Consider the following 13510-nt stretch of genomic DNA (forward strand, 5'->3'; position numbering starts at 1 on the left):
GGGGAGTTATATAAGCCCGAAGAGAGGATCAATTCTCAGTTGTTTGCTCAGAGATTACTGAGATATCCATGAGAGCTTCGTCTTTTAGATGCGATTTTAATGTTCGTGGCAGTTTGGAGTGTTAACTACTGATTGTACTTTGATACTAAGAAGAGCTGTATCAAAGTACTTTTGTGGAGTATCAAAGCGGGCTTTTGTGGAAAGTTCTAGAACTGTCCAGTGTTAGCTTGAATTTAATTTTACCAAAACAATCATCGGTTCTGTCTGATTGCGTCGGTGTTTTGTTGCCTCTACACATGTGTAACGTGAATACCAGCCAGTATCCTGTAAGATTCCTCCACCAAGGGTATCCGTTATCTTAAGCAGATAACTCTAGTATGCTTTGCCATATTGAAATAAAAAAACAAACTCAAAGAATTCGAAGCCATTTTAAGTAGTTATGTTCCCATCTGATTACACTTCGTGAAAGTAGAGTTAGGTACCAAGCCGAAATACCCTTATATGCGGTCAGGTCGTAAATTTAGAACCCCTTTTTTCACATGGGGGCTGAAAAGTAGGGAGTAATCTTGCTCGGGATCTTGGGGGTCGTTTAAACATCTAACTTCTCTACATTCAGTTTTATACAGAGGAAAATACAAATTGAATTCTTCGAATGAATGCAATTTTGTACAATGAAAATGTATTACTTAATGATAAACTGTAAGATAAATAACATCTTTTTTTAAAGCCATAGGTGTAGAAAGACAGATATTTGTTACACGAATAAATTTGTAGTAAATATTGAGTTTTTCATTTCGAATGCTATGTTCCATATATGCGAAGTAGCTGAGTATGTGAGATAATAGTCATAACCGAATGGCTTTCAATCTTTTCACGGCTAAGGACTGTTTCTCAATTACATTGTGGTCGCTGCTTTTTGGTTAATTTTCTAATGACATATAAACAATAGTTGTTTTTATATGAGACTTAGAATAAAATAACGCAAACTATAATGCAGAAAATTCTTAAAAAGGAAGTTAAATAATACTGAAAGATACATTATTGATGCACTTTTGTGTTTTATATGTAGTAGTATTAACTACTACTATAATCCTTAAATGGAATCCTTAAATTATATATATCTATGTATAGGTATATATAAATGGAACCAAATATAGAACAAGGTATAAAATATCTTTATTATACAATGTTCATTACCATACGTATATTTACGTAATATCAATATAAATGGTTAGTTAGGTTTCGTACATATATAATTTATTTTTATATTTTGTATTTTTTGTATTAGATTCAGTATTGTATACGTATCTGAAGTTTAATTTGTTCTCTTTTTGGGTTACGACTTTAAGTGAGAAAGAACTGTTAGGGCCTTCATAGGGATTACATTATATACAATCAGTTAGGATCCTACTTTTCCTTTCTTTTAATCATTATATATATTGAAATATTACTTGATAAGTATACGTAAAATATAGCAGTTTTTAAGCTACTTATTTATATATCTATTGTTTGGTCTGGTTTCTTTGATTATAGCAAAGCATTCGACTGTTATTTGCCTAGGGGTAAGGGTGCCTCGTGGAGAACTTTCTAAGCAAAACTGACTCTTATGCACGTTACACGTGGGGAAAACCTCGAAAACGCCAATACAGCCATCCCCGTCGATCCGGATTCGAACCCCGGATCGACCTGCCAGGTTTTACAGCTCAGCCGCTAGTGAGCTACACACACATCCACACATATACATTAAATAGTATTTACATGTCGTTTATAAAGTATAATTGAGAGCAATTTAATCATAAAGAGAAAATATTCTACGGAATTACTTCACTTCGTAGACTTTCTGCTAAGCTTCACCATATTTCTTAAAGAGAATCTCAATGCTAGTTCCATTTCCAAGCTGTTTATGTACCTTATTTTTCATGCTTTGAATTATATTTAGAAAATTATTTCACTTGGTTATAGCTGAAAATGCAGTTTTTTTATTGAAGAATTTAAGGGTAAGAAGAGAGTTATGCCCTTTTCTAATTATTCTTGAAACATTTAAATTAAAAAAAAAAAAAAAAAAGCGCACATTAATACGGATCACTGAACTAAAGTGCTCGATACAGGACAGATTAATTAGCTACTAAATTTTGATTTTCATTGAGTAAAAATGAATTTATCTGCATTCTATAAGAAAGTAAATATTCAAAAAATGTTTTTTTTTTCCTATTCTCGCAGTCATAATATTTTTCTTAAATATTCAGCTAATTCATATTCAAATATTCCAATCCATTAGAATTAATAATAAATTGATACAGTAAATAAATAATTAAAATCAATTAAATGGAATTTTAATTGATTTTAATTGCCATTTCCCTTCTGATAAACCCCTCTTTAGAGTTTAATAGCAGTCGATCAGCTTTTGTTGGGGTTCATTTTTCTTTATGGTATGCTTACGTTATATATGTATGTATTATGCATTGCTCATACTCGTCAATTGCAGCTTTTAATATCTTTTGGAAAAAAATCAATATGAGAATCCAGAAAATGATTCTTAGTGACGCTAAAACTATTATTACTAGGCACTGTCATGCCACAGTGTTTAAAAAAAAAATCCCATTGTTTAAAGGTAGATTCTATGCTCATATCCTAGTCTAGAATTAAAAGCGTCGAGTCAAAATTAAGGGGGTTGCTCTTAGAAAGCCTCAATTAAAAGTAGTTATATGAAATGTTAATCAATACTTATAATCTTACGGATTAAACACTTATTCCCTATTTGATCACGTGTATGGCAAACAGATATTCGTCATTCATAAAGAAAAGAAAGGTGAATCAAAATTAGTTTTCAAGCCCTATCGCATACATTAGCAATACTTATTCTCGTAATAACAGATACGTATGTGTTATTCTCTCCGTAATTTTCAGTACATATATTTATATTTATAATCAAGAAATGAAAGCAGCGTCAAAAAGCTGTGAAAATTATATTTTAAAATTATTATTTAGAAATGCGCTTATAATGGTTTTTATATTTACGAAAGATACTTCCCGTTTACTCAGGCTCACTGTATTCAAGTCGATAGGACTAATTGAATGGAAAGATCGATTTGTTAATTCATTCCCAAGTTTCAAATCGGATGAATGGACTCGCGAATAAAATGGCACATTAAAATACGGTCACTGAACTACAGTGAGCTATGAAAATTTTAACAAAGGTTTCGTACTTTATCTTATGAAAACAAAATATCATAATTTAATTAAATGTTTCACTTATTAGAAAAATAGAAAATATAAATATTTGTGAATAAAAAGAAATTATCTTTATAAAAATAAAATTTAAATGAAAAAATAAAAGAATTACAAAATATTGCAGAAATTACATAAAATGGCGAATAAACTTATTCGGCACAAGCTCGCTAAATGTAAAACAGATTGTACAGTCAGAAAGCTCGCCTTGTCACACAAATGTACTGTTCATCGGGTTTAAAGGTTATTCAGACTAATGTGCGAAGTTCAGTGAGTAACTTGTATTTTCCTTTGAATGTATAAACTAGCCAAAAAACACTTTTTTTAAAAAAATATATCTCCCCTTATGATCCCTGACACAGCCGTTTACTTTCCCCTTCCGTAATTAACGTCAGTCTCCTGCTCTTGACCGCATTTGCCACGCCACCACCAAGCCAGATCAGCCATCGCTGACTTATAGTGTATTTTTACTTGAATTCTAAGTAACCTACTTAACGTGGTCCGCGCAATCTTCCATGTTCCCCTTTTCTCCGCCCTTACGAGTACTTAGTGTTTGGAAAGAGTGCATGGTCTGGAATAAATTGTTTCCCCTTTGGGCCCATTCTTCTTAACCAGGTTCCAATTTCTTCTCCGAAAAGAGACAGTGCTGAGAACAGAGAAAATATATCCTTCCTTAATTTCTCCTCTGTTCTCTTTCTAAAGTTGGGAGGGGTGCAGATTTCTCTACCAATGTCCCCCGAGACGAACGTCGCGAAGCGAATCAAAGACACCCTCAATCTTATCAATCTTATTTTTGGTCTTCTCTCAAAAAGCTAGCGAGAGAAATAAAAGATCGTAGGTCGTGTGGAATTGTTCAGCAGCTCTTCATGGCCACGGGGGATCGAAGAGCATGACTTAAAGTGCAAACTTGCCTCTTTTCGCCTCTACTCTCCCCACTAATGCGTGTGTGAGTCTCCATATCCCGTTATTGATAAATAAGGAATGTATGAACCTTTTTCTCTAAGGAGGCAAATTTTAGATTATTAACTCTAGCCTGATGTATTCGAACCGAGTAATTTAATTTTGTGTGCAAATGGCGTGTACATCCCCGATGTGGGACTTATGTTCATCTTCCTTGGCCTTTGTTTTCGAAATTTTTTCGCAATGGTTCACATTTTTTTTTCGATCCTGTATTTATTATTTCGTTTGCATTGCCATCGTAAGACATTTTAAAGAAGAAAGAAATATTGTAACATCGTAAAAATATTAAATATTGTTTGGATTTTTTAATTTAGCAATAAAAATTATTGAGTTAAAAATAGGCTCATTTAATGTGTGACAATGCCTGTTCTTTTTAGTTCAAAGGGGATTTGCCCGTGAGGAACTACTGTTTTCGTTTTGCAATTTTACGTCGAACCACTCTGAATGTCCGTTTCACTTTTCAAACTGTTGCCACCAAATATTATCGCCCTGTATTATATTTGAAGAAATTAAATAATGAAGAATCTGCATAAATGTATGTATATTTCTCGCATTGTGATAAAACAACGGTACCTAGAGCCATCCAATTTTGAATGACATAATCCTACTGCGAATAGGGACCATATGGAAGCCGAAATTTGGAATTTGTTGTATTATCGATTTCATATTTTGTAAAACGCCAACGAATTTTTGATTAACAAACTGAACGATTTCAAATCGAGCAATGGCAACGTTGTACAGAAAAAAAAAAATTTTTTTTTCCTCCAGCGCGTGAGTGTGTGTATCGGAAATTCTAAAGATATGTTCAATTTAAAATTATTTTGCGATATTGCTCTTGAATTGAATTTTATGCGAAGAACATGATATTTAATAAATAAAGGTAACACACAAAATGGTAAAAAAAACGCCCTTTTGGACGTAATTTTAAATCTGAAACCTTTCAGATTTTCTTTTATATATATATATTGTTTTTAAATTTCCTTCTGTTTTAAAAAAACACTCAGTGGAAAAGTTTTTTTTACATTTTTTATTGGGGAATTTCGGGGTAGGCCCTGATTTTAAACTTCATTTCTTTGATGTCTTTGTGGGATTTGTTTCGGAATTTATTACTTTTTACTCTCTCTCTATATATAATATATAAAATAGGCCTTCCACCACACTTCAAAACTTGTCATCTGACTAGACAGAAGTTAGCTTCATTTTATTCCTTTGTTTTCCATGCTCTTCAAGTTTGCTCATCCAGATTGGCTCTTGATCAAGAACTAAATTATTTAAAAGCAGTGGCTATTGACAGGGGCTTTTTATCCATTGTATCTGCGTAAGAGTTGAAGAAAAGAAGACAAGTACACTTGTCGCATGAAGAAATAATTTTGTACTTTAGAGATAAAAAATGTTGGAACGATTATTTATATGCTTAGGATGCTTCCGCTCTTGAAAGACAGATTTTTAATTATAAAATTGTATAAACTGTAATCTAGATTCAGGATAAATTTATATTTGTAAACAAAAATGTGAAATAATAATTTTCATTTAAAGTATTAAAAATGCGAGGCCTATGCAACGTATTCGTAAGAGAATAATTTGTATGTCCAACTTGTATGAAAAATCGTGAAGTGAAATGAAATATTTATTTCCAAGCTTTTCATATTGTTATTAATTTTTACTCTTTAGTAAAACGAGTTGTAATAATTTCCCTTTTTTTCTCTAATTTGCTAATTCTTTCTTTCTTATCCACAGCAATTACAAATCAACGACGAATTTTGTGGCATGGATGTAAATACGCCGCTGGGCGGTAGTATGCCAGTGGAAGCCGCTCCTGTTCTTCGGTTTACCGGAATTCTTCTGACAGCAGTTGCTGCCACTTCCACGCACGATTACACCGTCACTTTTCTCGGCACATCTTCTGGTCATTTGAAAAAGGTAAGGAAAACCTCAATTACTTACTTGTAGTTCGACCACCTCATTCGCGACCATGAGGGCAAACATGCATGCGACATTCGAGCCGAATTATTCTCAAAATAGGGTGGAAGGATGGGGACTCTCTTACGGTCGAGCCCCCCCGGGGGGGTTCGGCGTAGAGAACTCTTTTAAGCTATTGGCTGGGATCTGTACCTAGTCTTTCTCGGCCACGCGGGTATAAAATTTTTGAAGTTGGTGGTTCTGGAGGCCCCGGAAAGGTCACTCACTAGGTGGCCTGCCTAGTCCTAGAACGGAGTGGCTCTAATAATCGGGGGGGGGTAGTGCCTTCGGGCTCGCTGGGTAATGTCCCACTGCGACGGGCAGCCCAAGCGAACTGGCAGGTAGCAAATTGACGACCAGTGTCGCTTTAAGTGATGCCTGGTTAAGGGGCGAAGGAACTTGTAGTGGGGTTCAGGTTCAGTCACGCGGAACGCTTTTGAAAGAGTCTGTGTGTTTTGGCAGAATGCCAGCCAAGGTTGCGTTTGAGACGGTCGAACTATATCTGTGATATTTCAGATTTAGATAAGTTTCTTGTGAAAGAGGATGATACTCATATGGTGATTCCGTTACAATTAGCTTTATTATATGCACAGTGTGTTTGTTTTTAAACTGATACTACTCAAAGCCATTTGTAGCTCGATCCATCAGCTGCAATGCCACCAAATGTGGAAGGGGGAGCTGTTGATGGTATTGGAAAAAGATTCCGTGATAAAAAAAAATCGTACGGAAAATTACAGATAGGAGGAAATGTGATTTTGTAGTCTACACAAATGAAAAGCTGCACATGAAACACATGTAAATTTTGAAAATGAAAATGCTGGGTTATTAAACGACAGCAGCGTCAGTAATTCGTCCTATAAAGATAGCAACTTGTGCTGTTCATGGGTTTAGAACTCGTAACAGCTACCGTAAAGGCCTTCTATCAATGCATTGAAAGACGTGGTTCAGAAGCTTGGAAAAACAGAGTCCTTTGCACTTGGGTTTGATAGAAGGCGGAAACCGGTGGCAGAAAGTTACTGATGTCGTGACTACAATTGTTGACAGCACCCATGGGACCATTGTTGATAGTAGCAGTCTCTGGGGCGTAGCATGAAAATTAGATTAAAATTTTCCGACGGTATGGTAAATCTTGCAGAAAGTTCTCTGTTTCTACTCATATAAGGTAAGCCACCTGCAGGATAAATGGGTGGCATTCGCTGTGACATTTCATGCTAGAATGGAGGTCGACAACGGAGAATTCTATGGTGAAACGAGGCCCTTTTTCATCTAAATGGAACTGCTAAGTCTTGCAGTTCTTGAATTTATGCATCCGAATTTTTCCATGCAGTTCAGGACCTTCCACTGCATTTACCAAAAATCCCCATTTGCTGTGACTGCATAGCGGATTTCATCAGCGGACTATTCTTTTTTGGGAACATTATTCTAACAGGACCACACACCTATACCGTTACCACGCAGATGTATCATGGTATGCTGGCCAGTTTTGTCATTCCACAACTTCAGCAGAGTCCATTCTGCTGCTGCTGCTATTTTATTCAGGCCGTACATTTGTCTATCGGTATAGCGTTACCCAGTTCAAAATTCAGATTCAACTAATGATTGGGCTATTGAAATTACACAACAGTATCTCGATTCTATTAAGAAACTTAGCAACGTTTTTATAGTTCAGTGTCTGCTTTTTCCGCCAATATTTCGTAGTGACTCGTTGCCATAATTACCAACGTTTTTACGGTTGCAACTGCAGATTAACGCCAGTTTGTACAATGTGCAACCCTACGGATTCCTGCCAGGAGGATACTGCTCACTGCATCAATTTTTGATTACACCTTTAGCAAAGGTAAGGGCACGCACTGCGATACTAAATGTCCAGCTGCTCATACAAAATGTTCCGCGTACAGAAGCGCTGAAGGCCCTTTCTAAGCGCACTTCCCATATCTAAATTCTTCCTTGGATAGGAATTTATTGCACATTACTTTCTTCTCACTTCTGCAACTTCTGCAATGCATTCTGCAAAAGTGTGGGGAACTTATAACTTTCCACATCTGCTAACAAAATTTAACTCTTCCCTGGGGCTTTCTCAAGAGCCCTCTAGTCACTCCCTGTATTTCCAATAATGGGCTGGCGGCTATTATTTGCACAGGAGCACTGGTACCATTATTAATGCATACGTCTGATCATACAATAACCATAAAATTGGAGGCTATCACAGACTTCAATTTCTTCATTTCAGTCTGTCTTTCTCTGCTTCAAGAGACCTGCCATAATTTTGCAAGAGCTTGACTGGATTTACCGGATTAATCTAATACACTGTATTATTGCGGGAGGTTTCAATACAACCAATACCCTCTGGGGATCAGCCAATGAAAAACCATAGAAACTTTTATAATGACAGAACACATTGCCTCCAAATGACTAGTTGTTCCCGTTCACTCATTTAGCGCTCCCATTTCCAGCGCCACGAGAGGAAAAGGCTGGCAGGATTTGGCTGTGGCTAATAGTGGGATTTGCAACCCATATACAGTACTGGAGAGTGCTGTATGGTTCTCTCATTAAGTGACCACAGAATCACTGCCTACAGTCTTAACATCCTTGCAACCTCAGTTATTAGAGAATGGTACAAGACATGGTTTAGAGGATTAAAAAAGATGAAGACTGAGTCGTCGGTGGGGTGACGACCGTATAGGAAAACCTAACAGGGCGTCAGAAGAGGGGGCATTGTAAGATGTCTCTACGCTCGCTGAGGAAACGCTTTTGTTGAGTAAAGTGCTGTGGTGCACTAAAATGTAATCTCTATAACCCTCTGGAGCAGTGCATTTGCTGCATTAAAGGGGGTTGAACTGAAATTTTTTCTTTGTTATTGATTTGTCTAGTTCTCTGCTGTGCAGACGGAAACAGCGGCACATTTTCGGCAAATTTCGGAAGGATTTTTTTTTCACAAGGAATCTTCCCCCCTCCCCATGTCGTTATTAGTCCGCCTTCTAAATCTGGTTGCATTTAAGCTGATAGATCAAGTTACGGATGGCTCTGAATACAGCTATGTTCAAAACAAACGCCCTAAAATAGATGAATGCATTGATTAAAAAAAAAATCCTTATCTATGTTATCTCTTGTTCCTAGAGTATAGTGAGTGTGAATTGGATGTTCGAAATTAGAAAAACGATGCCCTTTTACCTTTTTGAGCCAGGCCGACTTTTTTTTTTTTTTGTAGATTTTTGCGTTCCATTGTTTTACGATTCTTTTCATGCTTGATCACGATTGTGTTGGAAGCGGGGGAAAAAGTATTACTCTTACAATTGGAAACAATTAAATCTTCACCGTATCTTTTTTCGCTTTCATTCATTATCACTATTCTCTAGTTTTAGTTTTGCTGGATCAGCTAATGTAAGAGGCCACTCGATTCTAAGGCGGGTGCTATAATTAGACATCTTCGCTCTTCGTAGCTTGATATAGGCTGAATGTGTGTGTTAGCGTTTACATCAGTTAGAGCTCAGTTTTCGACATATAATATAGTGATTTTTTCCCCTTTTTTGGAGGTGGAGGAGAGAGAGGGAATAGGAAAAGTTAACAAATTTAAAAAAAAAAAAAAAAATTCCTACTTTTACAAGAATCCTCATTGCCTTTCATAGGACTATTGTTTGTATCATTTTTGGGGGATTAGAAGTAATGGGCTTGCGGAGAATTAATTTTGCACTTGACGATGAGGAAGAACATTTCTCATTATCGCCAGAACAAGACTGAATTTTGTTTTTTGGCAATCGATTTCATTTTCTAACATAAAGTAGTTCCTTTTTCGTGTTTTTCTGCACTTGTAACGTTAATAAAACCATAAAAACACCTTCAAAAATGTATACTAAATGAAACTGCCAGACATGATTTTTTTTGGGGGGGGTTTGGTTTTTTCCTCCATTTTTAAATTTTTATGGATTTTTTTAATTTCTAAAACGCTCTCAGAACGGTACATTTTAAAGTGAAATTTCATTTAAGTCTGCAAGAGGTAATGTGTAAGTGCACATTGACTTTTTTGTTTTACTAAAGTTAGTTACCAAAATTTAAAACATACAACTTCACTCTCTTCAGTCATTAAGTTATTACAGTAAGGTGAAAGGATAATATTAAGGAATGTATTGAAGTGTATTAATAATCCTCATCGCAAATTATCTTTCTTAGCTTCAGTGGGATTGGTAGAAAAAAATTAAATTTATCAACAGTCCTTTTAATTCCTCATTTTAATTTGGCTGCATCCCCTTCCTGGGATCATGTTGCATTATTTGAAAATTAATCTGCATTGCGCCATAATATAAGAGTAGCAGTGCAGATATTTTTTGTCCAGTTGCAGTACAAAATTCAAACAAAGAAAACCGACTCTATAAAAAGTGATACACCATTTTTCAATGATTCAACGTTAAAATGGCGTTTTGAGACCAATAGCCCTTTTGAGCTAATAATAGTACTAATCTCCGGTGGCAAAAATTGAGCAGTAGTTTTCTTCTTGAGTATTTTTTTATTTATTTTAGCGGTATGTTGCGCTTTTGATAATGTTCTAGCATGCAGGAGGAAATTACGCATACAGCAGTTTGTTCTGCTGCGAGTTAAATATATAAATAACATTTTTTTTTTTTTTTTTTTTCAAAAACAAAAGACACGTAATTTTCAATGATTATTCTGTTTTTGAGATTTTATAAGAAATATTTAATACAAGTCAGTTGTTGGTTAAATTAATTGTATTATTTACTGCCAGTAAATAATCTCTTATATCTTAGGTTTATAGATGAGAGCCAATGCTTGAATTTCTTAAAAATATCAGAATTACGTATTTTCTTTTCCTGAATGCAAACAGTGAAGTAAGAATTTTCTATCATGTCCATTGTCATCGTATATATATCGATTACTGTTATAGAGTCACGTTAACTGAGATGAAGATTAACAGAAGTCACTGATTATGCTTACAGAAACAGCCAGCATTTATGGCTTAACTCCAAAAGTAACGGAATAGACAGAATTAATTGAAAGATAGACAAAAGGCTACATAAACAAAATCCGCGCAATTAGGCTCAAAAACCAATATCGGCGTGAGAAGCGTAATGGATAGAATAACGCAAGGCCGCAGATAAATTGATCTTCTGAGAATCAAGTAGCAAACGTGGCTTTCAGCAGGCTGAACACGCTCTGATTCTACCATCTAAAACATTCCTTTATATGATGTCTCTTTTCTACCTCATTTGAGTGCGCACAAACTAGAAAATAGCATTCTGCCAGTAAAATGCAAGAAAGACAGAAAAGCTAATTGACGTAAAATAACAACTGGTTAATAAAAGTAAACTAATCTTGTACAGTGTAGTCAAAATTTTGTGTTGTTCATTTTATTACTAACATTATTTTTTTTCCGTTTTTTGTTCGAACCCAGTGATAAGTTTTCTACTTTCAGAATTCGAAATCGAATCTTCCGTGTTGGAATCGAACTTCTATCTTTTTGTTCTTTTTATTTCGCTGTCTAACGATAACCTTGCCATCGAAAAGAAAACTTTAAAAATGCAAATGCTTAGTGCTGAGAATAAAAAGATTTTGCTATAAAGTTTCCAAGATTGGTCAGGCACTGGTGTGGTAATAGAAAAGGGAAATGTCTTTCCAGGGGCGGATATATCTTTATTAAAATACCGTTTTCTTTAGTCAGAGAGTTGAAGCAGACAATTTTTTCCCCCTCCTAGAACTTTCTTCTTTCCTAGATCAACGATAAGAGAAGTCCGGTGTAATTGCTCGAGGAAGCACGACTGACCAAAATTCATTTTCTGTTCCACTTTTCTTTTGCTGAGGTTGGCAGTTCCCGTTACATTTTGTTTCTAATAGTTTTCTCTTTTGTGGGGGGATCATGGAAACAAAATTGACAGAGCCGCTCTAGTTACAGAACTTGTTAACTGACGTTTCATCTCACTTTCTTTCTTCTCTCTTTAATTCTGGCTGAGTTCCTATTGATAATCGTAACTATCGATGCCTTGAAATAAATATAAATTGTAATTATCGATAATCGGTTAAGTTTATAATCGTAACTGCCGTTGCTTTGAAATGAATCTAAATCGTAATTATCGATAATCGGATAAGGTTATAATCGTTGCTTTGAAATAAATCTAAATCGTAATTATCATTAAAATTATAATTGGAACTATCAATGGCTTGATATAAAACTAAATCGTAACTATCGATAATCGGACAAGATTATATAGGCCCACCAGCGGCCGAGCAGTAAAGTGAACACTGGTAGTTTGGTCCGAGGTTCGAATCCCGCGAGCGGGCTGGCTGCATGGATGTTTTCCCGGTTTTCCCCATGCGTATTGCGTATACGATCCAGTTTCGTTTAGAAAGTCCTCCACGAAAGCATCCATTCCCTTAGGCAGATAACCCTCGAGGCTTTGCCTTTATCACATAAGCCAAACCAAACGAACAAGATTATAATTTTGTAAGTACCGATGCTTTCAAATAAATCTAAATCGTAATTATCGATAATCGAACACGAATATAATCATAACTATCGAAGCCTTGGAATAAATCTAAATCGTAATTATCGATAATCGTACTTATAATCTCATTAAAATAATCGATCTTAGTGGTTAATATAAATTTCAGTATATTTTTCAAAAGCTTCTGAACTGATCTGTCTCTGATTCCTGTGGATTAAGTTTATCAGAGGAATCTGAAGAGACAAAATATCTGATTTCCGCCAAAAATTATGGTGTCCACAAGCGACCGAGCGGTAAAGTCACCGAATACTGGTAGCCGTCCCGTCCGGGCTTCGAATTCCGGCGAATGGGCTGGCGGCATGGATGTTTTCGTGATTTTCGTCATGCGTAAGGTTTATACGAGCTAGTTTCCGTTAGAAAGTTCTCCACGAAGGCATCCCTCTCCTTAGGCAGATAGCCGTCGAGTGCTTTGCCATAGTTAAATACACCAAACCAAAAATTATGGCAGCGACATTTTCTAGTTTCCGTTACATTTTCATGTCCATGGATGTTATTCTGAATGAGCGATTTCGAATAGTTTCTAAAATATACTCTCTTGTGCAGTATAATACAGTAACTCTATCGTCATAGGTAACAAATTCCTAAACCAAATTTAATTACTTTTCTTTCCAAAATTCTGCAAGAAATTGAGAAATTCTGAAAATGAAAGCACAAAGACTGGCTGGGGGGTTTTCACTGGTTTTCTTCTTAGCTTTGTCCTTACCACCAGTAACGATTCCGGAGCTTCGATTGGCGCTGCAAGACGAATGGGCAGCAATGCCTCAACAACTCATTGACACCCTCATTCTCAGCATGGGCAGACGCTGTGAAACCTGCTTAGCAGTCAGGGAAGATCATATCGCCTATTAAAG

The 13510-nt window shown here is 35.8% G+C and overlaps 1 protein-coding gene across 9 annotated transcripts in view; it reads left to right on the forward strand.

The window, feature by feature from the left end:
• Positions 1-13510, forward strand: part of LOC118198476 (plexin-A2-like) — a 1098378-nt gene that overhangs the window by 830765 nt on the left and 254103 nt on the right. For all 9 annotated transcript variants that reach the window (XM_085827537.1, XM_085827540.1, XM_085827535.1 and 6 more), the window contains one exon: positions 5926-6108. In XM_085827537.1, the coding sequence (XP_085683663.1) occupies positions 5926-6108 (183 nt within the window). The remainder of the gene's footprint in view (positions 1-5925; positions 6109-13510) is intronic.

This window comes from Stegodyphus dumicola, chromosome 12, assembly GCF_044657685.1.
Source record: "Stegodyphus dumicola isolate Sdum_Otavi_A_Nest chromosome 12, ASM4465768v1".
Lineage (NCBI taxonomy): Eukaryota > Metazoa > Arthropoda > Arachnida > Araneae > Eresidae > Stegodyphus > Stegodyphus dumicola.